The sequence below is a fragment of the Hyaloscypha bicolor genome (assembly GCF_002865645.1).
Source record: "Hyaloscypha bicolor E unplaced genomic scaffold K444scaffold_113, whole genome shotgun sequence".
NCBI classification, from domain to species: Eukaryota; Fungi; Ascomycota; class Leotiomycetes; order Helotiales; family Hyaloscyphaceae; genus Hyaloscypha; species Hyaloscypha bicolor.
This window is the reverse complement of record NW_020194615.1, coordinates 580,258-606,597: the sequence shown is the minus strand read 5'-3', so window position 1 is coordinate 606,597 and position 26,340 is coordinate 580,258. Positions and strand designations below refer to the sequence as shown.

At 49.7% G+C, this 26,340-nt stretch overlaps 4 protein-coding genes across 4 annotated transcripts; 1 reads left to right on the top strand and 3 right to left on the bottom strand.

The window, feature by feature from the left end:
* Positions 1–288: 288 nt before the first annotated feature.
* On the bottom strand, positions 289–2,383 carry K444DRAFT_644334 (WD40 repeat-like protein; the record flags this gene model as incomplete). The annotated part of the gene is made up of 3 exons (XM_024884950.1): positions 289–511; positions 561–2,304; positions 2,350–2,383. The coding sequence occupies 3 exons, from the start codon at positions 2,381–2,383 to the stop codon at positions 289–291; spliced, it is 2,001 nt and encodes a 666-aa protein (XP_024734775.1).
* A 6,579-nt stretch (positions 2,384–8,962) lies between these two features.
* On the top strand, positions 8,963–12,926 carry K444DRAFT_564742 (uncharacterized protein; the record flags this gene model as incomplete). The annotated part of the gene is made up of 8 exons (XM_024877076.1): positions 8,963–9,325; positions 9,372–9,630; positions 9,678–9,762; positions 9,925–10,550; positions 10,588–11,000; positions 11,058–11,660; positions 11,708–12,460; positions 12,617–12,926. Coding segments are annotated over exons 1-8 (3,297 nt in total), but the record flags the coding sequence as incomplete, so codon positions are not given.
* Positions 12,927–14,749: 1,823 nt separating this feature from the next.
* K444DRAFT_614808 (uncharacterized protein) lies at positions 14,750–15,012 on the bottom strand. Its single transcript, XM_024880599.1, has one exon. The coding sequence runs from the start codon at positions 14,998–15,000 to the stop codon at positions 14,797–14,799; it is 204 nt and encodes a 67-aa protein (XP_024734773.1). The 5' UTR covers positions 15,001–15,012; the 3' UTR covers positions 14,750–14,796.
* A 7,060-nt stretch (positions 15,013–22,072) lies between these two features.
* On the bottom strand, positions 22,073–24,586 carry K444DRAFT_653787 (GMC oxidoreductase). Its single transcript, XM_024885898.1, has 5 exons — positions 24,281–24,586; positions 23,841–24,233; positions 23,436–23,790; positions 23,171–23,382; positions 22,073–23,103 (listed from the first exon to the last, which is right to left on the bottom strand). The coding sequence occupies exons 1-5, from the start codon at positions 24,578–24,580 to the stop codon at positions 22,393–22,395; spliced, it is 1,971 nt and encodes a 656-aa protein (XP_024734772.1). The 5' UTR covers positions 24,581–24,586; the 3' UTR covers positions 22,073–22,392.
* Positions 24,587–26,340: the final 1,754 nt, after the last annotated feature.

The window sequence follows — 26,340 nt, the reverse complement described above, 5'->3', positions numbered from 1 at the left end:
TCTGGATCCCTCTTTTCCCTGGATTGCAGTGCCATTTTATACATCCTCACCTGTGGTAATACCAAACTCCGTCTTCCAGTTTCTTGTATATTGCAAAGTATAGTCTTTGATATTCTTCGTTACGTGTTGTTCTGCAGGCGAGGGTTGGGGGCGACTTGATCCGCGAGGTGGATGGTTATAGTGAACCATTCCTGCTCATTCAGCACATGGATTAGGTCCTGGACCAAATCATGTTATCGGGGGCAGACAGCAGTGGTCTTGGACTTGCTTGCGATCTATGAATTTCTCTCAAGACGTGCCAATCTCATAACCAATCAAAACTTCAGTGCTGCTTCCTTCCCAACCTCGGTTTCCGGCTGCACTCAGCATGTATTTGCACGTTGGATCAATATGCAAAGCACTGATCACCCCAGCTCTTGGCGGTCCAGGAACGATGAGGAAGGGTACAGTCGAATGCTTGAAGGCTTGCGGCTCTTTCAAGTCGTAAAGACGAAGAATATCATGCGATGCGCTGTGGAATCATCAGCTAAGCTCAGGACCCAGGAGTCAAGTTAACTTACCAAATCAAATGCCGCCCATTCGGCATGGCCCGAACAGCGCTGACAGCTCCACTTCCTTGCGGGAACTTAAATGTCCTCTCCGCATTCTTTAGCCCTTTATGCAAGCTGAATTCCTCGACCGTGCCGTTTCTTCGTCCAGCATAGATGAAATTTCCATCAGGAGACCAGCAAGCAGCCATACACCAAGGCGGTACTCCCGTTCGGGTTGGTATTCTTGCCACTGGATTCGGTTGTCTTCTATCCCAGATCTGCAGTGGACCATCGATGGAAGCAGCCAGGAAAGTCGAGTCTGATGTTGCGATGGCGTCCTGAGTTTCAGCTACGATTGCTGTTGATGTGGTTTCAGGAGGTTTTTCTGGGTGAGAGACTCCATTAACTTGTAACAATTCCTCAATCTTTACTCCATTCTGCTGGATTGCTGTTTGCTGAACTGCTGGTGCCGGCGCACTTTGCGAGCCAGGAGCATCTTCCATGGTGAGGTCTCCTTGTGAGTCCATGTGGTCCTGATTTTCAAGACTAGACTCGATCGCCCTTGAGAACTCGTCATCTTCGTCCCCGAAAACCCCTCCAGAGGGAGCTCCATCCCCGGCTGTCTCTCCAAATAATGAATTGTTGTCGCTCCCACCCCCAAACAACGAGTCAGTCGGCGATCCTGGAGCATCTTCGTTGCCCTCTTCGGCAACACCGTTTGCAGGCCCATTTACTCCATTCGTAAGAGGCTTGGCTCCGTTGTTGCTCGAGAAAGTTCCGTTTGTCTGAACGGGTTCACCAGATTCCTCGGGAACCGGGAGACTCGACGCAGGGCGGATTTCGATGGCCGATATCTGACCACCGCTGCCCTCGAAAGACCTCTTGACTTGTCCTGTATTCAGATCCCAATCGAAGACATTCTTATCCCAACTTCCGGACAATACTGATTTCTCGTCTTGAGCCAAAGTAAGAACCGAAACTGCGGACTTGTGCTTCTGCATATATGCTATTCGCTTTCCCTCATCGTGTCGTACCGAGTATAAATTGATGCATCCAGATTCCAGCCCAGAGAGCATCCAAAGAGCTTGTGATTGTACCGCTAACGAGTAAACGGGTGAAAGTGCAGGGTCCTCCGCTGGGGTTTTTGGAGCTGGCTCCTCGTTGTCCCAATAGCTCATCAGAACCCCAGCCTTCACTACACTGTCGACAAAAGGATGCCGTTGAGCAACAGTCAAGAGAGTCTTCCCATTGACGGTTGCTACTCCATCGTATTTGCGAATATAACAATCCGACCCCCCGCTGAACCAATATCTCATGTCTGGAGTCGCCGTAATTGCATTGATGGATGTGCTTTGCGGCGCCGCCATTGTAGGTACTATATCATACGTCGACGCCGTGAGAGCTTCTGGGCGAACTTCGAAGCGGACCTTAGGCGATTGCAGAGGGGCAGAAGGCTGTCGAGGGGAGGCGGAGGTCCGTGTTAAGGTAGGTCGGGGATGTGATGTAGGCCCTGCGCCATTGACTTGACTGAGGGTCGTTGTATTATCGGAGCTTGTATTCGTGCTTGGGAGGATGGGTCTTCGAATCTGCGAGAGTGGTTGCTCGGTGGAATCGTCTTCCTCTTCCCCATCCTGGTCCTCGTCGCCATTATCCTCCTCGTTCTCGTCGTCATCCCCATCGCCCTCAGCATCAGCATCTTGATCTACTTCAGGTTCTATATCGTCTGCATCGTCCATCAACTCATCCTGCTCATTGTCTGAGCTCGCGTTGGATCCTAGCAATGTCAGTGGAACGCCGGCTCTTGCAGCAGCAAACTTACCCCGATCATCGTCATCGAGAGCAAACCCCGCCATTTGACTTTCTAGCAGGCGGTCATTCACATTGTATATGGCGAAATGCAAGTCAATTGCCACAAGGGTCGCAAATACTGGCGGCAGGAACCACCACTGACACGCTTGGGGTTTGTCTTCACGTCCCAGGCTGGGTTGACCTGGCGGTCGCAGGGGCAAGTGTGTGGCCTAGAGTGGGTCGCGTACAGCCAGAGTAACTGCTAGAGCAAATGGATCTCGGTATACTGAACTGTGGGCTGTGGCCGGGCCTGATTACTGTGGCTGGGAGAGTGATATCTGATCTGGATTTGGGGGGTTGAAGTCACGCTGGGGTCTAGCGGCGACAGGGATCAGTCTAGATGCACGTGATCTGACAAACATCACATCCTCCTCCTTCTTTCCAGAACATCTTCCCTGTGTGTTTATGATATAATGCATACCTGGGCATGACTACATACTATTTCTTTTCTTTCATCATGGGCCTTAATGTGGGAAAATGTAGATCGACACCCCCCTGGTATCGATTGGGGGTGTTAATTGGGCCAGGGCATTAACGACTTGCCTCCCAGAGGACACGAAAAGTGCCACTAATATCACATATCAATCCAATCTTGAACAATCATCTAGAGTAAGAGGTAACAGACGCTGGCACTTTTTTTTTGGTATTTTTGGAGAACCCAGGACAGAGCTTGAAGGCGTCATAATTTAACATGAGCATTCCGTTCTTCTCAGAAGACTCACAATTATACCTTCGAAAGCCAGTTCCTTGTCCATCTCAGTAGACTCAAACTCAATACGCTCAAAAAGAACTCCTTTCTAGGTCTCAATAGACTCGACCTCCATGTTCTCCCGAAACATCTCCTTTCTCGCCATCAGCCGACTTGAAATTATCCTCAAAAGCAATCCCTCTCCATCTCAGCTCCAGCGATGGCAGGAGGTTCAGTGTTTCCAGAATGACCGCACATCCCATCCACCAGCGCTCTTCCCAGGTCAAAATCCCGAAGTAGTCCAAGACGACCAGTGAGAACCCCCAAACGGACGAGAAACCGATTGGCCGTAGGGGCATCCTTCGGCTCAAATGTTCCAAATCTAAGGTAGCATCTGTTCTTGAATCACAACCCTAGTGTTCAAGTTCTTCCGAGGGCTCATTTTGATGATTTTCTAGTAGAGAGTGCTTAGGAGCCACAACCAAGGATCCAAGGATGAGTTTCTTGCTTAGAACCCGCGCTTTAGGGGAGAAGTCCGGCACGAGAACACACTCCTCGAACGGGCCCTTTCCAGGACCACGGCACCTAACACTAGCCTATCAGTTTCTGTTATATCAAATATAGTCCAACATACCAAGGTTCGAAACCTTTGCGAAGTTGACTTACTTGACACAAGCTTGGTTCCAAGCCATTCTTCTCCCGCTGAGTAACCCAAACGAATCTCCTTATACGAGCTTCGAATTTCGTTGGGTCCGATTCCGTGGGTGTTTTTGTCCAGGCCAGCTTCAATGGCTCAGCGAATGGACATCGCCGCCAGCAGGTTGCTCTTCTCCGAGGCACAGGTTTGTAGGGTTACCAAAGAAAGGCGTGGTAATGCCCAGCGACGTCGTTGGGGGCTCTGCCGTATTGATGATGTAGATACTCGTGAGAGAAAAGACGGTGGAGAGATTCACAATTGCACTTGAGTGTAGCTAGTTGAAAGGGCGACGGAAAAGTAGGCAGAGATCGACTTGCAAAGACGCCGAGGTCAAGAAGGAGCGACAGTTGTCCACATCATGGCTATGATTATGCCTGACCATCTAGCTTCGTTCCCACCTAAATGTGCCTCAAGGGATGACCTACCTAAAGCGCAGTTTGGCCCTCATCATATATGTGGGTCACTATGATCCCCGTCTGGACGAGGTAGGTGCGAGCAGGCGATGGCTTGACGAAGAAAACTGCAAAAGGAAGGGAGACGTGGGACTTCTTGGCTGGGTCACCAGCTCGCGCTGGCTACGTCCCTGCAATTTGTACACATCGCATAGCGCCGGCTCTGTTCAACTCCCTTGACTCATTGTTAACGCAGGACCCCATGAAGTAGTCATCCTAAGTGGAAGAGGAACGTTGTAGACGCCACCAGCAATCAAAATGTTAAACGTTTGTTGGAGTCTGTTCCCTCGGCCTGACTCGACTTCTTGTTGTTACTTCTCAGTGAGGATTTCGATCCCACATGGTAGAGGCATCGACTTGGCCAAGATCAATACCTTGAAATCTCGAGTGAGGCAGTGCCATTTGGGGGAATGCCAGCCCGAGGCCAGTCATTTCCTGAAACTGGCTTTGTACCTACTTCTGGCTTGGACATTACAACGCATGCCGCTAAGGTTAAATTTTGTTTATTTGTTGATCCACATTGTAACAGTACACGCACTCTTCTAACTACTTCTCTTCCATCCTCAGATGGGCAGTTCTTCACAAAGACCCAATCCTCTCCTCTATCCAATCCTTACCCATTCTCTTTCTTGTCGATAAAGACTTCGCTTTTCATCGAAGTCTGATTCCCCCCCCCCAGCTCATGTGTTTAAATTCTCCGCGCATTTGTAACGCGTAGATATAACACTCCAGTCATATTCAGTGACTTAGCTTGAATGGACAAAAGCACTTCCGTATGCCATCAGCTCCCCTTTGCTTCATTTCTCAGAGACAACAAACGATGAGTAGTCAAAAGCCGCCCCTTCCCAATATCTCTCGCACACTTGCAAACTGGGATCATGCCAGGGACAGCGGTGAGTGCAGAGAAGTGCCGAGATGGAGACCTTGGACTCCTAACACCTACCCTTCCCTCCCCCATTCACACGAACGTGGCACCCCTTAGAGCCCGACCCCTGAAGTGTCGGGAACTCATTGCGAACCAGCTGACGGACAAAACGGTGCTGAAATGCATTCACAAACTTGCCAGCGCCGGCAGAGTGACCAACACTGACGAAACCAGGCTCGGGCTGCGGATAGTGGTCAGCAAGGGCCTTCATAAGTTACTACCGGGGCAAACCTTTGGGGCCTTGTGCCAAGTAGAGATGGTTCTACGTAAACAACGAAGATCCAACGTAGCTCTTTAATCAGAAGCGGTTGTGGTATTTTCCATCTTGGCCTCCTTATCGGCTCGCTGGTTGAACTCCTCTCTAGAAGTTAGAAGCTCTCAAAGCCTCAAGTTGTAATTTATAGAAGATGCTTTTGGATTGTGGATCATTTCCCAAGACAGATACCTTAATAATTCAGAGACTGCTACAATTCCTCCTTGAGGTTTACCCAAGCAAGTTCCATTGGGGTTGCGAGTCGAATGATTGGATGGAGTCCAATTGGCTAAACCTTATCATCAGACCGGGTGGACCAGCAACTCGATACTTCGTTATCTGATTTGTATGACTGGTCAGATCTTGCGCAGTCCACACCAAAACGGAAGCCCACAATACGTCTTGATTGCCTTATCTATGAATCTGAATCTAAAGAAGATTTTATATGATCTGTTGCCAACCGAGAGGCTCAAGGAGATCCAGATTTTTAGAAGGCGAGAGCCACCGAAGATAAGCCGCGAAGCGAAAGCGAAAAGGGGCTGACTTTAGGTTCACTCCCGTCCTGTTTACTACCCGATCGCCCTTGAGCATCAATTGGAGTATCGAGACTGCGGTTAGAAGGAGACATGCAGAGAGAAAGAATAAGTACCATCTACTCATATGTCTTTTCGATAGGCAAAGAAACATGATCTAAACCAGCTCCCTTGTAAGGCCGCAGAGGGAAGAAGGGTTTCCATTTACTTTGGCCCCCCCCCAGGCTGGCATTGTGATGGAACCAGGTGTCTTTCGCTTCATTCTGGCGTGCGAGTGTGGAAGACGACAACTGCGAAAGGGAAGTAGCATGAGAGCCAGGATTATGAGATCCGAATCCTTAGGTAGCGAATGTCCTGGCTATGCGGTTGCTTTCTATGGTATCATTTCCGTTCCGCCAATGTTGTTTGTTTCACGCTGAATTGGGTCTTTCCCGTTGATATTGTTCCTTTCCGCTGATGATATTTGCGTCCCGTTGAAGTGGGACTTTCTGCTAATGTCGTTCCTCTTCGGGTATGTTGTTTGTGTCCAGCTGAAGTCAGTCTTTTCAGCCGATGTCATTCTTTTCCACTGATGTCGTTCTTTTCAGCTGATACTGCTTATTAAGAGCTGAACAGAGCTTCCAAGCTGACCTCGATAACAACATGAGATCAAGCCAATTTCTGTTTCTAGCTTTCGCGATCCTTGGTTCTGAACATTCTCCTGCCAGCGATCTGCTGCGGCTCTGCGTGGACATGACCCCCTACCAACTTCAACTGTGGTAAATGGCTTGAACTCATATATGTGGGTTCTCTCAAGGGACAGGAAATCGAGAAATCTATCACAGTATCAAATCATTCTCGACCACCCACCAAGCCAAAATCAAACTCGCTCCGGAGGTCGACTGCCCACCGCCCTGTACTGAAACTGGGTGCAGCAGAGAGGATCAGAAGCTGCGGTTATTTACTAAGCCCGTTTGTCTGCACACAGTGTATTTGGAACTGCCGAAGCAAAGGAACTGTGGTTCACGGTCCGCCTTCACATAGATGGTCTCCTATCTAACCTTGCCCAACGGCAACGAGCACTCTTCCGGTCTTCTTGCCTTTCCTTGTTTGATTTACTACCTGGGAGGTGATAATGGCGGCGAGGAGCTTTACAGCTCACGGAATGTTGGGCTTCTTAATCCTTGGCTGTTCCCGAGAGGGTTTTGACATTTGCGAGAGCCAATGGTCGGTCAGCTGAAGGAAGCCCAGGGTTGTGGACATGAACAGTAGGGAAACAGCTTACGAGTCATCTAACTCAGCTCGGCCTCGAAGGAATTATCCGAAAGAGGCAAATGGTACGGGACAACTACCCTTTCATCGTCATCTAATGAGTAGATCTCCGAGGCTCCCAACCTTCCTAATAATTTCCGAACAAGATAGTCATGGGAATCATGTATTTCCAAATGTGCGAGGGATGGAAAGGTGAGACTGCAAAAGCTGACTTCCCCACTTTCAATTACATCAATAAGCAGTGCCAGGGAGTGTGCCATCAGCAAGATCAGAGAAGCTGCTGTGGGAGTGGCTTCAGAGGTATTCCACAGGTCATGTTGTTTTCGGCGAGTGATTAAGGCGAAGGTGATGACGATCCCAGATGCAAGGTGGTCTGTCAACAACATCAGGATCATGGTTGCTATTTCGGTGTCCTTAGCATCCCTTTCTCGTGCAACTTGCGGTTTGGCTCTAGAAATGCAACCAGAGACACCAAGTCTTTTCTTTCTCGGTCTTTCTGTTTGACCATTCCGCAAGTCAAGGCAAAGTCGGGTTGCAGAGAAACCGAAAGCACCGCGAGCTGAATGTTAACCCAAACCAAATTTGAAGAAAGATTGCCGAAGAGGCATTCAAAGCTTTCGCGTTCAAACAACATTGCTACAATTACCTTGGCACAAGGCAGTGGTGGCGTTTGCTTGCCCATCCGGAAAGCAAACTTGAATTCCTCGACCTCTTTGCCAGACTACCATCACCTTTGACTCCGATTGCCTCGTCAGCCCAATCAATTGACTTTGTTTGTACCGGAAGCCCTACGCTGCGAGGCTACGGCAAATGAGCAGAGCGAGTTGTTGAAGCTAAGAAGCTAAGCGGGCCACGACGCTTTTTGGGGAAGCCTTGAATCGAGCTCCACTTCCTTCCTTCCTTTCTTCCTTCCACAACACCACAAGCTTCTTCCATATCGCGATAACTACTTTCAACCACAACTGACAGCAACACCAAGACCGCAAAGATTGCTACCCTTATTGGGAAACTTTCTCTTCCAGGTACGAGATTCCCGCGTATGCTCTAGTTGGTGTCTTGTTGGAGGAGTTGAGGCCGTGCCACCTTGGTGGGCCACAAAGTTGAGGTTTCGGTCCTCTACCACGCAGCCATCATCTTCACCCCCAAGACCTCTAAAACGTACCCACTGACGTGTCTTCTTGAAAGTCTAGGTAGGCTGCTGTCTTCCGTGCAAAGATTGTGTTTGGCGCGAACTTTCATCCATGATTTTGCTGCACGCTTTCCAAGTCAACAAAGCCTTCGACGCGTCGCCATTTGAGCATCTCTCATTGGCCAAGTAAGTCACTACAGATCTTGTCTCAGCCGTTTTGGCTACCTCCCCGACTTCGGACGATGTCTACCTTATCTCGTCTAGAAGTCAAGTCGTTTCAGCTTTGCTCCAAGATATCTTTCGCATCCGTTCTTAGCTAACGTTTGATCAAGTTCTCCCCTTTTTTCGTACCTTTTCTCCTTGGTCTCTGTACATAGCAATCTCAATCGCCCTCCGTCAGAGTTGACGTCGGAGCATTCGCGGTAAGTCTTCTCAATTGCAACGCCCGGTCCCCGGTCGCGCTTTTTGCCACGTGCGCAGAAGCGCATCGAGGAAAGAGTTCTCCAGCATGACATCGGATTTCATTTCCTTCATTCTTTCCGCAACTAATCCTCACGTCCCTCGAGTTTCGTCGCTGACTTGGCATTTTATCAGGTCGAATGATGGCGGGTGGAACGCCTTTTCAACAGCGGCAGTATGGGGAGAACAGGGCGAGGGAAATTCTCCATCAGCATGTCTACAAGACATACGAGAACCAATCCTACCCCCAGGAATGGCGAAACCTTCCAGAGGTTCCATCGAAAGCCGAGATATGCCCACCTCCGAAGAGTATGGTGGACAAAGCCGATGGGAATGCCCAACAAGACAAAAACTTCCTTGATTATCAGCAAGAGCCGTTGTACGACCCAAACCTCCCTCATAACATTGTTGACGGACCTTGGCCTTCAAGAGAGGCATACCTTGGTACTCACTACCAGATTCTGCGAGAGGATGCGATTGCGCCACTACGTGTGGCAGTTGCTGAGTTCAAGAAATGCCCTTCTCTGGTGGACGATAACGAGATCTGCGTCTACAAAGATGTAAGGTTCCCAAGAGTAACCGAATTTTTGTTTCTGACGACCACAGGTGACACTCAAAGGACTTGCCTTGAGCAAAACTGGTGTCGGCTTCCGAGTAACATTCTCCCCCCAAAAGCAGATCAAGTGGAAACAATCGAAGCGATTACTTCAGGGAACCATGGTTGCCTTGAGCAAGGATATGTTCAAGACAGATTGCAAGATCGCCATTGTCGTTGGTCGCGGCATGACACTGCTTCAGCAGAACCCGCCGGCGATCGAATTGTTTTGGGCAGACAACGAGGAGGCAACAATTGATCCCGTGACCAGTGGGTAACGAGAGCTCCCAATATTGTTTGATCTAACACTCTTCCAGAATATGTCATGATCGAAGCCCGTGAAGGATATTTTGAAGCCTCCCGCCACATACTGGTTGCAATGCAGAAGCTGATGACAGAAAAGTAAGCTCATCAGCGGCGCCCAAAGAGATCTATCCGTGTGCATCGCTGACTTTGCTTAAGATTTGAGCTAGAGAATCACATCGTTGGCCTGGACCAAGACATCGAGGCGCCCCGATATATTGAGGACCAACCACTCATGGATCTCTCTTCTCTTGAGCGAAGCGATGATCCTTCAGCTGCGAACGGACAAGACCCCGACCGGTATATCAACGTCGATGTTCTCCAAGACTTTCCAAAGGATATGAATTCGGGAATGGACAAATCTCAGATGTCGGCTTGTCAGAAGATGATTACGAGTCGCATTGCTATTGTCCAAGGTCCACCAGGAACAGGAAAGACGTTCACCTCCGTCTCGGCTTTGAAAGTGATGAACGCAAACTTGGCTGGTGATGATCCTGCAATAATTGTTGCTGCACAAACAAACCACGCTCTGGACCAGCTGCTTAATCATGTCCTCACCTTCGAGTCGAATATCCTAAGACTTGGTGGTCGAAGCAACAAAGCCAACAAGGCCATCCTCGAGCGTACATTGTTCAATTTGAGGATAAACAACACAGTCCCCGGTGGCAGAGCTGGCTTTAGACAAGCCCACATTCAGGGAGCAAAATGTGCGAGCGATTTGAAGGCGACGTTGGAAACCTTGATGACAGACAAGCTGTTGACCGCCGAAACTTTGAAAACCCATGGTCTTATCACCGAGTCCCAGTACAAGTCCCTATATGGAAATTCTGACTGGGAGGGAGAAGACATGAGTGGCGATATCGCTGAATGTAAGAATGGCGGTAAAGGTTTCTTGGCCGGTGCATTAGCTAACGTATGTGGTAGGGCTCACGGAGGACCAAATCATGCCGGTTCCAGAGACCGCTCCGGTAAATCTCGGCCTCGCCGTCGAACAAGGTGACATCGAGTACGAAGAACAGATTGAAGACGTGGATAATGAATTTAAAGCGGATGCTGCTGATGAAGAAAACAAGCTTGACGATGATGAAGGTTTGAAGGGAGAGTGGTTGCCGTTCATGCGCAAGTTCACTGGCAGGCACTCTCACCCGCAAACCCTCAGCGATAAGAAGATTAAGCAGAAACTCGCAAGCTGGAAGAACTTGTATGACGTTCCTGTGGCACATCGTGGAGAGGTGTACCGCTTTTTGGAGAAGGAGATGAACAAAATAGTTCTCAAGGAACTGAAGGTTCGGTTCAAGGAATATCAAGACTTCGTCAACGGCTGGACCGTCACAAAGGTAAGTTTATGGGTGTATCTGCGCTAGATTTTCTGAGGGTCACGCTGAAATTCGTAGCGTATGTCCGATATTCGCTTGATTCGCCACCTCGGAATCAAAGTCATTGGATGCACAACAACGGGCTTGTCCAAGTACCGCGGCCTCCTCTCTGCACTTCAGCCTCGCGTTCTCTTAATCGAAGAGGCTGCCGAAACCTTGGAGGGGAACGTGATTGGCGGTCTGATGGACACCATCCAGCACTTGATCTTGGTCGGCGATCACCAACAGTTACAGGCAAACTGCACCGTTCGTGCTCTTGAGCTTCACCCATTCAATATGAGCATCTCAATGTTCGAGCGTTTGGTAAACAGCGGTATCGGATATGTCATGCTGAACGTCCAGCGTCGAATGATTCAAGATGTTCGGCGACTGCTTTGTATGGATCCTGAACCCTTTTACAAGGATCTGCAGGACCACCCATCTGTGCTGGATCGACTCCACAATCGGCCGCCGGTTCCAGGAATGGGTGGTCTGGATACGTATTTCTTCCACCACGGCTTCGGCGAGGCGACCAATGCGGAATGCAGTCGGTTCAATCTCCAAGAGGCTCAGGTGATTGCACGCTTCTTTTTGTATCTCTGCCAGAACGGCGTTGATGCTCGCAAGATTTCGGTTCTAACAGTGAGTTGCTCCGTTGAACTGAGAACTTCATACTGACGCCAGGATAGTTTTACACCGGCCAGAAGACCACTGTGATTCAGGAACTTAACTGGATCGAGGCTCTCAAGCCCATGCGCCCTTTCAATGTTTTCACGGTCGATAGTTACCAAGGCGAAGAGAACGACATCATCCTCCTGTCACTGGTCCGCAGCAACAAGCAGAATTTGATCGGCTTTCTCGATAGCAAGAATCGTTTGGTCGTTGCACTATCAAGAGCCCGGCGGGGGCTGTATCTCTTTGGCAATTCTACCACTCTGGCCGCCGCTGAGTCGGATGAAGACATTGTAGGCAGAGATCCGCTCTGGGGTCCTCTTGTATTGCACATGACTCGCCAACGTCGATTTAATGTTGATGGCGGCTTGCCAGTGACTTGTAGTAAGCACGGAAAAATCACTCGACTTTACGAGGCTCGTCATTTCGACCAGGTCCTGGCTGGCGGTTGCGATCAACCGTGTGGAGGCGTACTTCCGTGTGGTCATCCATGCGAGGTTCATTGCCACCCTGCCGACCATACACAAATATCATGCAAAGCAGCATGTGTGCGTGTATTGACTTGCGGCCACAAGTGCTCGAAGAATTGCACAGCAAAGTGCTATTGCGATGCATGCGGGTTGTGGGACGGTCAATTTCATGTGCCAAATTATGCCACTGAGAGCATCAACCCTGTTGACAATACTGGGCGCCTGGATACTGTATGGGGAGAAAGCCCGACAAAAAGTTCCACGAAGAAATCAGCAGCGGAGTACTTGGTAGGAAAGCGTGTGACCTTTGTTGCGGCGACCAAGGGCATGGTCGAGACTTCTGATGCCAGAACTGATCTTGCCCATGGCGGTCAGTCATTGAGACAAGCGACACCGGCACGATCGGCTTCGGGACTATTAATGGCACACTCAGAAAACCGAATGTTACCGACAAAGCGTGGTGATCCATTTCTATCAACATTAAACAAACCACATTCGGGTTCAGTTCGAACTCGTGGTAGCGATCCCAGTCCCCAGATATCAGTTGTTAGGAGATCGACTTTCGGTGGTTCCAACCTCTCCCCGTTTACTCCTCAAGCTTGGCAAAACTGGGACGCGAAGAAGTCGGACGAAGATCTCGTGGAGAAGCGCCGCCTTGAAGAAGCGTCTGCCCCAAAGATTGATCGCTCACAGTTGGTTTTCAAGGAGACATTTATCCCAACAACACTGAATCAAAGTGGAGAGCGAGTCATTGTTTCATCTGGCCTTCGTCGTAGGCTTGTCCCGCGGAGTGATATCGGAATCAGCTCCTTGCATGCTGTCCTTGCAGCCGGCCCAATTGCGCAGAGTGGTGGAGATGGCAGTCAATCGGACAATGAAGAGAAGCCCCATGGAAACTTTGATCCAATCCCGTCTCTAACTGACGTTTCCCAAGCCGCCAAGAAGAACGTTTTCGTTGCTTCTAAGGTTCTGATGGAAGTCACAAGCGACATGGAAAATCTGTCGATGAATGAGACTATGCTCACGGCCTTTAGTGAAGACATTGAGCGCCCTGTGGGCAACAAAAAAGATGTTCATTCTCCGAAGAGCAAGCAGGTGCATCTTAGTATTCATGACCTTGGAGATAGATTCAGAGGTGGCAATTATCAGCGAGGCTACAGCATCCCGAGAGAAACCGGCTCATACAGAGGAGGCGTATTTGTTGCAGGAGGTGATTCCTCAAGAGATGTTGGCGCTTTTCGAGGACGTGGCTCTGTCAGAGGCTGTGATTCCTTTCAAGAACGTGCTTCTGCCAAAGTCTCTGCTAGAGGTAGACGTCATCCCAGAGGCGGCGGACGACAATCAGAGGAAGCACAGCCACAGACCACCGGTGACCTTCTCGGCTTGGAGGATGATTTGCCAGGCGCTGCGCCTGCAACAAGCTCTGCAGCTGAGGGGAATCTAATTGGTCAGTACGGCGCAACTGGTCCTCAGTCTCGAGTCCAGAGCTACCCGTCAGTGTGGGGCATTGAACAGACGCCAGAACAAAACACGCATTCCCCGCCTCCAACTCCTCAAGAATCTACCAACTCAGGCAGAGCAAACGAAAAGTTGATCGACTTCGATTAGATTTCACCGAATTTCATCATTTGTGAATCTGAGAGATATCGCCAAGGTCATTAGTCACCATGACACGTCTCATCTCCTCAAGATATCCGTCAGCTTCGCACTTTACTTTATTGTCAAGAGTACTCACTTCACACTTCTTATGTTCAATTTTGAATAAACAAAACAACACTCTTCGTCGTTCTTATTTATTTTCCTTTCAACAATTGTCATGTTCCTGCCAGCGGCAGCGTATCGTAGCGACTCCTATTGCGTGGTCACTTTCATCTGTGACTTCTGTTCCGGTTGGGAATGGAGTACGGTGCAGGCTTGCTGATGGTTCGAGGTTGCTCTAGGAGGAATAATTGCGGTCATTCGCTCATTTTGTGATGCATGGCGTTCATTTTGTATTGTGACTTTGGTCTCGCGCTAGCTGGGTTGGTCTGGTTCTATTTCGGGCTTGCGGTCGCCTTGCAGGAGGAATTCGCCATGCACTCAACTGTTCTCAAGCTTCTGTGTAATTAGTTTGTCAATGAAGAACTTTAATATAAGGTGGGGATACTCACTGCGATTGTGATGTGGATTTGGCCCTTTGAAGTTGACTGGAAGCTGCGGAGCGTACTCCAGGTGCAGCTGCGTTGAACAAAAACGGTGCAAGTGCATTGCTTTCAAAAGTCCGGGAGAGTTGATGAAGCGCCCCTTGATGTGTGTGAGAGAGAGTTTGGTGAAGCCCCGAGCGGGGACGGTGTGCTTGATGGAAATGATGAGACGAGACGGAGCGACTAGGAAGGAGTTTCAGACGCGCGCGGGGGTAGATCAGCGAGTGCTGTGGGTAGTTTTCAGTCATTGCGGGCCATTCAACACCTGGCTATTTCTAATATAACAGGGACTCGCAGGGGGGAACGAGAGAGACGGAGTTTGAGGGCAGCTGAAAGAGCTTACAAGGATCAACTTGATCAAGGAAAACATCAAAACTCAAACCTGGAAAGTCCCATCTCCAGCCCCGCTCACAGAATTTGAGAAATGATTCCATTTTCTACGGTTACAGAAACTCAATCAAGTCGTTCATCTACATCTCCTTCCCCTTCCCCTCTTTCTCCTCTTTTGAAGGTTGTGTCGTCCTCCTCGTCAAGAGAGGCCCTGGTCTTTCTCGCTCTCGGCTTTGGCTTTGTGCCCTGTGCAGGAGTATCGAGCTGAGTCTCAGCTTCTTCACTCTCGCAATCGATCTCAAGATCGCGACTGGCGCCTTCCAGCATCGGGGTACTGACGGCCTTGGCAGGCTTCGGCCGTCCGGCGTACAAAGAACATCCAACTCTAAAGTCAAGTAAGCACATTGTCTTCAGGGGAGGGAGCCAAATCCACCGACTCGGATTTCTCGGCGGCGCAGGGCACGCTCTCGTTGCTCAGCCTACTGAGGGTTCTCAACAACAGCAAGTAACATGCCGGCAAGCCGGTAGTAGCGGTGTCGAGTCCCCTCCGGGACCCAGTCGGCCATTCGAGGAGCTCAAACAGGCATCCAGGAGCAACTACGTTGAGAGTGGTTTGATACATCAATGAGTCGATTGTGAATTTGGGACGGCCCTGACGACGCTGATGACGGCGTTGAGTGGCATGGAAGTAATCGGATGTCAAGCTGAGGCAGGTTGCTGAGCAGTCACCACGCTGGCTGAAAATCATCAAGTGCAACTCCGGCGGAAGAGTACTGAGAGTTGGTACGGTGAATGGCACACCAAAAGGGAGTGTTGGTACCGCGGGAGAGAGGGTAGGTCCAGCGAACGAGAACCGATTCCCCGTACCGCTGTACCAGTTCTCTTTACCCCACCGCGCCGAATGAATGCGTGCTAGGTACCCTCAAGCTGAGTCATGCTATGACCAGGATGACTTCTTGTGTTGAGATGGACGCTTTGGACGATCTTCGGAGGAGTGCAGTTATAGAAATGCTGGAGAATTTTGGAAGATGTTGGCTCCTTCCTCAGAATGGAGAAAGAGGAGGGGAAAGGGGAGGGGGAAAGGGACCTCCTCAGCTTGTCGATTGAGTGACGAGGTCCAGGTCTTTGAGAAAATTGGACTTCGAGTAAGTTGCTTTTCCTGGGTGGATTAGCAAACAGCCATGGATTTTCTCAAGCGCGGGCGAAAGAAAGCCTTCGCCAGCAGTCTCGGCTGAACAATAACACCATTGGCAAAAGCAGCAGAGAAATGCAGGTGAAAACTGTTCTTAGCGCCAGTATACATGCAAAAAGACTTGAAGAAGCGAAGAGAGTTCAAATGTTTGAACTTACCAAGACCTGGACCCACTCCTGAAATGCTCAAGAATGATCGATTGAGCCACCGAATTCTCCGAAAACACGAAAAGACGCAACCTTTAGAAAATATCAGCAACATGCGCATCGAGGGGGGGGCGGGGGCAGCGAACGTACCCTGACGAGTTTACTGTTGACATCAAGCAAGGCCTCGTATGAGAATTTGTACGGGTTGAGGCTGTGCCAACTCATTGGCTTCGTGGCCGAACGGTACATAACTTTCTCTTCCAAACAATCTTGGGTTTGTTGGCTTCATCGAGAGGTTACTTGGTGTGCAGCCTCGTATCCTCCCGTTTTTCGAAATGGGTCTGTCTTGGAATAGTGCCACACTGAAAATACTGAGGAGCGGACGAACAGATCATCTGCTTCACCAGCATCGTCAAAGCCACAGTGTGGGAGAAGTCACAAGTCGGTTTCTGAGATGACAGCCAGATTCTGACAGGAGTTAGCAACAGAAGTTTCTGAACCTGGGGAAGCTTACTATCAATTTCCTCATTTCCTGGTGCGATGTCAACTTCACGTTCACATTGTTGGGATGCACGCCGCAGCGGCCTCAGGGAAAGGTATCTTCATTTCTTTTATCGATGTACAGTTTTCATTGGATTCCTTGGCATTTCTCCTGCCAAAGTTATCCCCTCTTTTCAAGTTTTGCCTCTTCCTTTTCAACCTTGGCCTTTGCAATCTTTTCCTCCGCCTCGGCCTTGGCTTTTACCTCCTTGTCCTTCTTTGCCTGAGCATAAGCAACTCTTTATGTGCTAGTCAGCCCACAGGGCTTCGTTTCAATCATTTCAACACGAGGAAAACTTACTTCACCGCATTCCTTCGCAATGCTCTATGGGCGGAGGGGGAAACTGCTTCCTTCGACCGGCGGTCGCTCCTGACGACGCCAGGACTGAAACTGGTGGAAAGACCAAGGCCGAGTGCCTCGTTGCTCAACTTGCTCCCCTCTCCCAACCGACTCGATGTGCCTCTTCTCGATCCTTCTGTGTGCGAAGTCTCTCTTCAGCTTCAAGTTGTTTCTCCCCATCAACCTCAGACGCAGTTGCATGGGCTTCATGATTCTCTTGAGGGAAGAGGTGGAAGGAAGACCACGGTATCGGTGGAGGAGCTCAATTGTGTCCATGTCGGCGCCTTTCATCCTGAGCAGTTACGCAGTGGTTGTGACTTTGAAGAGATCTCGGTTAGTTATTAAAGGTTTGTCCACAGCTGGGTCTCGGCCAAATTTCTTCCTTAATTGAGGTGTGGCGGATGGGTTAGGCATAGTTTGCATAGTTGGCTTTGCTGTCTTTCTTGCTACTCCTCTCTCCTTCGCTAATGTTTTGCGGGGAGGCAACACATATCCACGTTCGAGTGCTTCCTTTTCCTTCTTTGCACGCAGTACTCCATGGGTCAAATCTTCACAGAACTCTAATATCGTCTTCAGAGGTTTGCTGTCAATGTCGATTGAGTTTTTGCAGGAGAATTTGTATGGTTGAGGCTCTCGTGCAAACGACCTAACGAGAGGAGGTTGTCCTGAGAGAAGCGCTTGCGACTTGTCCCAATCTCCCCAGCTCAATATCCATCGAACTTGACAAATATACCTAGGGCAAGCGGACGGACAAGACTGAAAATTGTCGACAGAGGTCGTCCGAGAACAACCTTGTTTCTGGCCTCAGAGTAGTCCACGTCAACAGTGTTGACAGTGTGGAAGCCGTAGACGTGAACTTTCTTCTCTTGCCTCAACGATGAGCTCGGCCGGGACTTTGGGTGATCAGGTCGTAGGTCTCTTGAGCCTTGTTGCGCGCAGTGTTTGGTCTTCAGATGAGAAATTAGCTATGACGTTCAGAAAACAAGGAGGGACAGGACTGAATTACCGGGCATTTGTGTGGAGCTGCTCTTGGCAAGTCAACCTCTGCCCGATAGTCGCCGCTCTGGCGTCATATAGTCTTGCTCGTGAGCAACTATATGGGATACGGAGCGGGCAATTGACTCTGCCCTCGGGCACGACTATGGAATTGCGATGACACACGAGAGCGACTGGCTTGTGCAGCTAGTCAGAGAAGAGTTCCATTGCAAAGCGAGGAAGTCACTCACCCGTTAGATCGGTGGTTCTCTCAGTAAAGAGATGGCTGCTCAACGCGGTAGAATCATTAACTCCAAAATAAACTCCAGGAAGTTTGACCAAGGCGGCCAATACTTTTGCTTGACGTGGAGCTCAAACTTGTCGACAGAGGCATGAAACTCGTTTAGACAGCGCACAATGATCTTGTCACAAAGATCGCCTGTATATGTTACACCGTGGGACATGCGATGCGCTGAACTGACGCATGGCGGACCGCTCTGTTTCGGGCCCCAAGGTAAAATGGGGAATCAGGCAGCGAATTTGAAGTTGTGCTTTGTCGAGTTTCCAGTCTGAAGCTCGTGATCAACGAACAGTACAACCGGCTTCTTTCCCAGTTCTCTTCCTTCTTAACCTGGGAGTAGGCTTCCAGGCTCACGTTGGGGTCGGGAATGGATGTGACGTAGAGAACCGGCTTTCTGTCACCAAACTTGACTCATCATCTGGGCATTAGGCAGGGTTGAAGGCTGTCCACAAGTGAGACATATAAAAAGAGGGTGCCTTCAGAATTTGAAACAACTTGCTAGGTCCGATCGCCTCTCCGCCCCTTGCCGACTTTCCTCGACTGTACTCAAAATCAATCGCAGCAAGAACCTGCGAAAGTTCGAGGTAGATTGCTCACTCAGAAGCTGAAAAGTCGACAAGGTATATGCATTCGATGTAGTTGTTTTATCAACACCAGCAATGTCCTACAATCTGTCAGTATCTATTACTTAGGGAGGAAAGAAGCTGGTAATACCCTCCAGCAGGATGTGTCTAGGAAAAGCTGGGCGAACTCGTGTCTATGTTTGAGCTAGGAGCCTTCCCCTAGTTTTCGTATTCGAGACAAGCAAGGGAAGGCGCCTATTAACAAATTGGGAACAAGTCAGCCTCTAGTTAGCAATTAGCACGTTCGTATCCAAGGCAAACGAGCCACTAGCTCATCAGATTGCTAGTCTTCTTACAAGCTTGGTTCTCTTTGCAGGGCACGCAAGGAATGTTGGGAAGGGTTCTAACAGTCTTTCGGTTCTTGGCCTTAGCTGCTTGCTGCTCGGTAGTCAAAGCGAGCACCACTGCGGTTTCGCGAATCCAATGTCTTGCGCAAGAATATCTCCATAACGAATAGAAGAACCATCTGGTAAAATTAGTCTTTCCGTCAAAAGGATTCGCAGAAAACACAGCAAACACCAGACGGTAACAGGCTCTTCCATTAAAAAGTGTTACAGAAAGTAATGGTAAGGGACTGCTTCAAAATTGCAAATCAACAAAACTCCTCCAGCAGACATTGTTTACTCTGAAGAATGAGACGAAAAGAAGAGTATTCCTCTCAAGGATAAGGCAAGAAGAAAAGTGTTTGTCTCAAAGATGTGCCGAAAACAGATCCCGATCGTCCGATAACAACAATTGCCGTCCGAAAGCAATGTGCTAATAGAACTGTTTACGAGGTTGACAACGACAAGAGTTTGCAGAGAAAAGCCTACTGTGGGACGTGGCCAGAGTAACGCCGGGGTTCCGGAGAAGGAGAGAGGGAAATGCGGATAATTGACCAAAGAAAAGGGACCAGCCCCGATTAACACAGAGGAAGCACGAAAATTTGGAGCCATGAACGTTTGTGTCATGGCGCCGCCAGCAGCAGACATGACCTCTTTCATCCTTTGTGAGAAGGCCGCTATTCTCTATTGTGACCAGCTCCAAGATCAGCTGAAGATGCAACATGCGTCATGTGGTAATGTGGGAAGGGTTGGCGGGAACGCTCCTTGGTTTTGGGAGTTCTGCAAGTGGCATAATGTACCTGGAAACAGTTAACTGTTGGGTCACTGCAATAGCGTGGCAGGGTTCGGGGGCATGGAAATGGCATACCAAGAGAATTTGTGGTGTTGAGGAGGCGGTTATGCCTGATACTAACTAGCAGCCGGGTCAGTTGCAGAGTCTAGAAAGCGCCCTGAATACTATGAGTTCTTTATTAGTGAAGGCACAGCGAGCCTAATGACGGTCAGCTGTTATTAATGGTCATGGTACTAAAGGCGAGATGCGTGAAAGGCTAGGTACATGAAAGGCGAGGGGTGTGAAAGGCGAGGGGTGTGAAAGGCGAGGGGTGTGAAAGGCGAGGGGTGCGAAAGGCGAGGGGTGTGAAAGGCGAAAAGCGATCCAGGGGGTCAACACAACGTACCTGGTGCCTTGATATTAATCGTTCTGCATATTCGTCGTTGCCCTTCGCCTTACTTGTATTGGGGCTCGGTTTTGAGGTTTCTGTCAAGCAGTTAGTCTTTTCGTCTTCAAGAGCAGAGAACGACGCCCTCGGCTCTTTACATCGCCTTTCGGCGCGCAGCCGAACAACATCGTCAGAGGCAATGTGCTGCACGGAAACGAACAGAAGGAACCTCGCAAAATGCTTACCAAGCGGTGTTTTGATGTACAAGACATGTTGTAGGGTTGGGTTGATGGGTTTGTGATGTTGATGAATTGAAAGGCGAACCCGAGAGTTTTCGGGAATTATTTTTGGAAAAGTGGTATTAGTGCGGGGTAGAAGTCACGGGTTGTGGACAAGAGACACTATAGTAGCGTCTTTCGTTATTTGAGAGGCGAATTCTTGCTTTCCTAATGGGAAAGGGAATTCACTGCAGCATCTGCCACCCAATCCGGCCTCTCAAGGACGGAATATCCCGGACACGGCCTTGTCCTACAGTTTATAGTAGCCAGAAGAAGACTATGCGTCTAGATTCTCGCTTCTACTTGAAGCTCCAGTCTTCCAATACTGCTGGGAACACTTGCAAAAATACAAGAGAGCAGGGAGATCAGCAGCCCGAGGCCCGTTCTTCCCAGAAAGCAGGGATAATGGCTTGGAATTATCCATCAAGCAGAAGTAAGATCAAGCCAAGAGCACTCTCCTTTTGGGGTCGTATTTTGATGGGGTCACCAGATCAGGTCATTTGAGCGAGCATACCTGTAGCACCCCTCGTCAAGGAGAACACCATGACCCGAAAGACTGGGATAACTACTTACCGTCCAGGTTTCATCTGAAAGATCACTATCATTCGCCGTATGGCATCACTCTTCAATATCGGGCATCGCATCCTTGTTACAGAATTGTGGCGAGTGTTCTTCGGTTGCAAGCAATGCAGAACCAATGGCACGAGTTGGAGGGATCTCAACTCGAGTGGGTACTGAAGGGGCGTTTCCTGTCTATTATTAGATTCATTGCATTCAAATTCTTGTCGGAAAAGAGTCTGATACCAGAGGTACAGTTTCGCTGCCACCAGATGTCGTTGAAAAGCTCCGGCTGGCGCCGGTGAACACTGGAAGCCGCCCTACATGAACGCTAAACCCAGCGCAGATGGCGTGGAACGCCTCAAACACAACCCTCAATTCTACTCCGGTCACGGTCAACAGCAGCACATGCTACGTGTGGAGATTCTCGAGATCTCCAAATGACGGCCCCTATCCCCTGTCTCCAGCATGGCTCCTTGAAGACCGTTCGAGCTCCTACCGTCACTCGCTCCAGATGACAGCCGTTCTAAACACGACATCAGAGGAAAGGCTAGCAGGAACAGAAATCCATTCCCAGGATGGCAATCAGGGATCGCAGATTGTTGGTATTCAGCCCAAATGAACACCCTTCTCAGCTAAAATGTTAGGTTTTATCTTATTCTTCCTTGTCGGAAATCATGAATAACCAAAACAGGGCATCTTTCGAGCCACGACCCATTGTTTCGTCCCTCATCGAACAGGTCCAACACCTCCTACAGATCTCGAGCATACATTCTAACTCCTTTGAAGCGTTAATACCAACAATTCGATGCCTGATTCATGAACAAGGAGGACGGTTTTTGCTGCCTTTCCTAGACTATACCACGAGGAGGCCAACTTTTCGGAGACACTAGTTTGGGTGATAACAATGGCTCCTCCGTACGTATCACGACGAGTGCGGGAGCTACGAATAAATATTCCTCTATACACAACTCTGGATCCTCCAAATCAAGATAAGCTGGTGGGAAACGGTTTGGGGTTTCCATATCGTGGGAGCCCCGAGAAGGCCTTGTCCCATCCAGCTGGTTCGCTTATTGTCCAAAACACGTCAACACTTCTAGGCAACGAACATATTTATAATATCAGAAATAGAAAGGGCTGAGATTGAACAGTAGGGAATGTCTTTGAGATTCCCATAAAATGAAGATTACTTTCAAGGATAAGTTGAATTTTCATCGTGTTTCAAATTACTACTGTAATTAAGCGAAGCACCCCCCTCCAGAGGCCACTCCTCCCAGCCCCTCTCAATGCCCCAAAATAACATCCGCCGCCTTCTCACTGACCATATAAATCGGCGTTTGGATATAATACCCCGGAATCTGCGGGAAGACACTCGCGTCCACGACCCGCAACCCCGTCGTGCCTCTGACCCTAAACTTGCTATCCAGCACCGCCATCTTGTCGCTATCAGCACCAATCTTCGCCGTACAGCACGCATGGTGTCCCCAACTCGTATCCCTAACCCATTGCGTCAGCTGCTCTTGGGTCTCATACCCTGGACCGGGAACGAGTTCGTTGATGATTGAATTGGTGTCCTGGACGTATTGAGCGATGATGGAGCGCGCGAATTGCATCCCTTCGACCGTGGCAGCTAAATCGTACTGCCAATTTCCTGAGCCGGAGGAGAAGTAGTTGAAATTGATACTCGGCACATCCCTCGGATCTTTGCTAGCCAACGTCACATTCCCTGCTCTGTTCTGGGTTCGCGCTTTGAGGACGGGCCAGGTCCAGCTATTTGGGAATTTCGCGCCGATTTTCGAGTAACCTGGGAAGTAGCCGGCGAAGTAGCCTGGGCGGCCCGTGATGATCATGTCGTTTGGGGTGCTCAAGGCGACAGAGGAGCGCCTGGGGATCGCGACCGGCCGGCCGTTGGTTGCGTATTTGGTTTTGTTGCTCTGCAGGGTGTTCCATTCGACGAGGCAGGGATCGGAGGCGTCTGCGCCCTGAGTGCAGCCCTGAGATCCTTTAGTATGGCATTATATGCTGGGTGCATGAGAGAGAAAAAAAGGGGGGGGTACTCGCCTTGAACACGGAGAACGGGTTCGTAAGATTAACGATAACGCCATTTTCGTAGCGATCTTGCAGGTTCTGCCCTACGCCTGGAAGGTCGACGACAAGAGGGATCCCAAGTTTGTGGAGTTCGTCGGCAGGACCGATACCGCTTAGTTTGATGAGTTGCGGGGTGTTGAATGTGCCGGCGGAGATTATGACTTCTTTCCTGGTGAGTGCGGTGCCTGTTTTATCTTTAGCAGTTGGCTATTTAATCTCTGGGGAGAGTTTCACCTACCAAGTACACCTGCAGAAGAGGAAGTAGCCCTTGGGTCTGCGCGGTAGAGACTCTGGCCGTCCATAAACTCTACCCCTATCACCTGCTTGCTGTTTGGTTTGAACAGCACGCGAGTCGCCAGACAATCTGTTCGAATGTCAATCTTCCCTCCAACCCGTGGGTGCGTATTGAGATATTGGACTGTGTTCACGAGAAAGTCACGTGGAGAGCTCCGCTGGTATTGATTCATGTTGAGAGGAGTGTTGAAGAGCCCCTGGTGAGTTGGGTAACCTGCCGGCGCATTCAAGTCACGGGCCAGAGAGTCATTCAAGCCCCCTGTAGATCCTACCGCGTTGGCGGAGACTGTGGAAGCTGCCTGGAAGCCATTAACATAGCCTCTACATCTTGAAGACTCGCCCTTCATACATTCAACATGCTCAAAACCTGAGGATCGCCAAGAAATATCGACTCCTCGGCACGGTTCGTTGACAGCCAGCCGTTGAAACCATGTCCGGCTGCGCCTGATGAACAATACTGACAGTTTTCGAATTTCTCAAAATATGGACTCATGTTGGCAGGACTCCATGCGGCATCTCCGGTGATGCTTTGGATTTGTGACCAGTCGTCATCGAGCGGTTTCATCATGATCAAAGCATTGTGGTTGACACACCCGCCAATTGCTGCAGATCGAGGATAGAGAAAGCCTTTTGGTGTGGCGTCAGCTGGTGGATTGGGACCTTCGATCAAGGTACCGTTCGCAAGTTGGTAGAGGTACTTGGGATCCTTTGCGTTCTGTTCTTCCGTGGGGTAGTGGTTCACCTGTCTTGCCGTCAGCCGCAGATTCTGCTAAGGTCGGCCGAACATACATAGAAGGCCCAGTTTATCCGGGGGTCCTCGCTGGCTTTTGCGTTGAAGAATGGGACAGTTATGTTCCAGTCTGATGTCGTGACATCTGATCCAGCTTCAATGACCAGGACTTTGTTTCCTGCAAGGCCGAGACGAGCAGCTAGAGGTGCACCCCCCGGGCCACTGCCTACTACGATGTAGTCATAGTCGGTCAAGTAAGGGCCGCTCGACGTGTTCCCTCTGGGTAGTACGCCTTCCACACTTTGGAAGAAATTGCAGAAACTTGCGACGGAAATGAAGAATAGAAGCAGGGAAGTCATGTTTGCGGCTGGTCCCTGGACATTGCCCCCGGACTCCCCGGATTACCTGGGCAGAGCAGTCCATTTTATACAGCCGTCTTTTATTTAGAGTTCCGTGCCTCTTGATCGATGTTGTATTTTCTGGGTACTCGTACCAGGTACCTCAATAGGCCGTTTTTGGTAACATGTCTCCACTATTAGCTGCCGCACCTCCTACTGCTCCTTCAATTGGGTGCTTGGCGGCAGCTGGGCCACTCGTAAGCCTAACGGCTAATTGAAGACTACAAAACTGCTCCCTAGATTCTGCATGTCTCTTCCTTGAAGCTTATCTCTATTATTGGACCCTGCACGCTTGTTCGCTTACAGGCGCATATCCAATATTAGCTGCTGCATGCGCTAATGTCTGCAGTCGGCTACTGGAAGGCTACGTCTGGAATGAAGTATTTGCGTTCCGTCTGACTGCGCGAGTGAGGCACATGAAGAATTCGGACATAAACCCTACTCTAGAAATGGGAAAAGGCCGATCGCACCTCGCGACAAATCATTGTCGAATTCTTGCACTGGATAATATCCATCGTCTTTATATAGGAGCGCTTGTGGGCTTTCAAGCGCTGTCCCTCAGCAATACTTTCTCACGTGGTTACATAACCTTAGCCCCCTCAGAACCAGGCATCGCCGAGCCGAGGTGAGGGGAATACGCAACGCAACGGTGTTGGAAGAAGGCTGCCCCTGCATGATGCAATCGTAGTAAGATGCAGGCACCAGGCAACATTCTGAAATAAAGTTGTCGAGCTTGAGTGGTTGGAGAATCCCATTGCGAGGGAAGAGACTTGGACGCTTTAAAATTTATTAAACAAAGTACTCTGGACACGGCGTACGGCAGCGAAACGGACTCACGGATTCTCAAATCAAGGATACTGATCTCGTTCAATGAGGCTGACTTTCGCCGCAAACTCAATCAACGGAAGTTTCCATAATTGTAGTGAGTCTTCAGATCCAACGACCATCGCAGCTCGTGGAGAATGATAATTAATAAAACTCTTTTCCACTTGAGTATGCCAACGATGAATTCCTCCTCATGGGGGAACTCTCTTTCTCGGCCAAGCGATGTTGCGTCCGCTGGGACGGAGCTTCAAGCACAAAACATACGAGGCGCGTTCTTTATGACCTGCGAGGACCTTTGCTTCAAGGCGCGAAGAGAAAGTCTTCAAAACAACACCCAAGGGGCCAGGGGGGGCCAATTAACCCCACATGATGAGACCTGTCGATATTGGCATGGATCTGAGCAGGCTCCTTGGTCAGCCAGCTGTGGATATGTACACTTGTACCCCTTAGTTCTCCTTGTCACGTACTTCCATATCACCAACACGTCCCAGCCCTATATTGTGATCGGGCACCATCTTGCGTTATCTGCCCCTCCTTCAAATACCCCACTGAGAAGCGTGCTGGGGAGGAAAGCGTGGGGGATGTGTGTGGAATGTTCCGCCTGGAAGGCGAAGGGCGGTGAATTCCTTTTCTTGCCAGGGATTGTGGAAACCGGATGGTCCCCCGATCACTGGCCTTGGTATCATCACCGATTCGCCGCCTTCCTCTTTCCAAACGTCGTCTTGGCTGCAGGACCCAAGGAGCTTCGCAGCAATTGTCCACCTCTGATGCTTTCAACTCCTTTCCGGGACAACTATAACAGGTTTTGAGATAGATATAGAGATAGGAATAGACATAGGAATAGAAGTGGAAATAGAAATAAAGGTTGCTTTTTGTACCGATGTCGTCCAGAAAGA

Excerpts from the sequence above, each read along its gene's own strand:
- K444DRAFT_653787 (XM_024885898.1), bottom strand. The coding sequence starts at position 24,580 with ATGACTTCCCTGCTTCTATTCTTCATTTCCGTCGCAAGTTTCTGCAAT. Across the intron at positions 23,791-23,840 it reads AGGTTTTGAGCATGTTGAAT|GCAGCTTCCACAGTCTCCGC; the intron begins GTATGAAGGGCG and ends AATGGCTTCCAG. Across the intron at positions 23,104-23,170 it reads ACCCGTTCTCCGTGTTCAAG|GGCTGCACTCAGGGCGCAGA; the intron begins GCGAGTACCCCC and ends AAAGGATCTCAG.
- K444DRAFT_614808 (XM_024880599.1), bottom strand. The coding sequence starts at position 15,000 with ATGCTGGAAGGCGCCAGTCGCGATCTTGAGATCGATTGCGAGAGTGAA.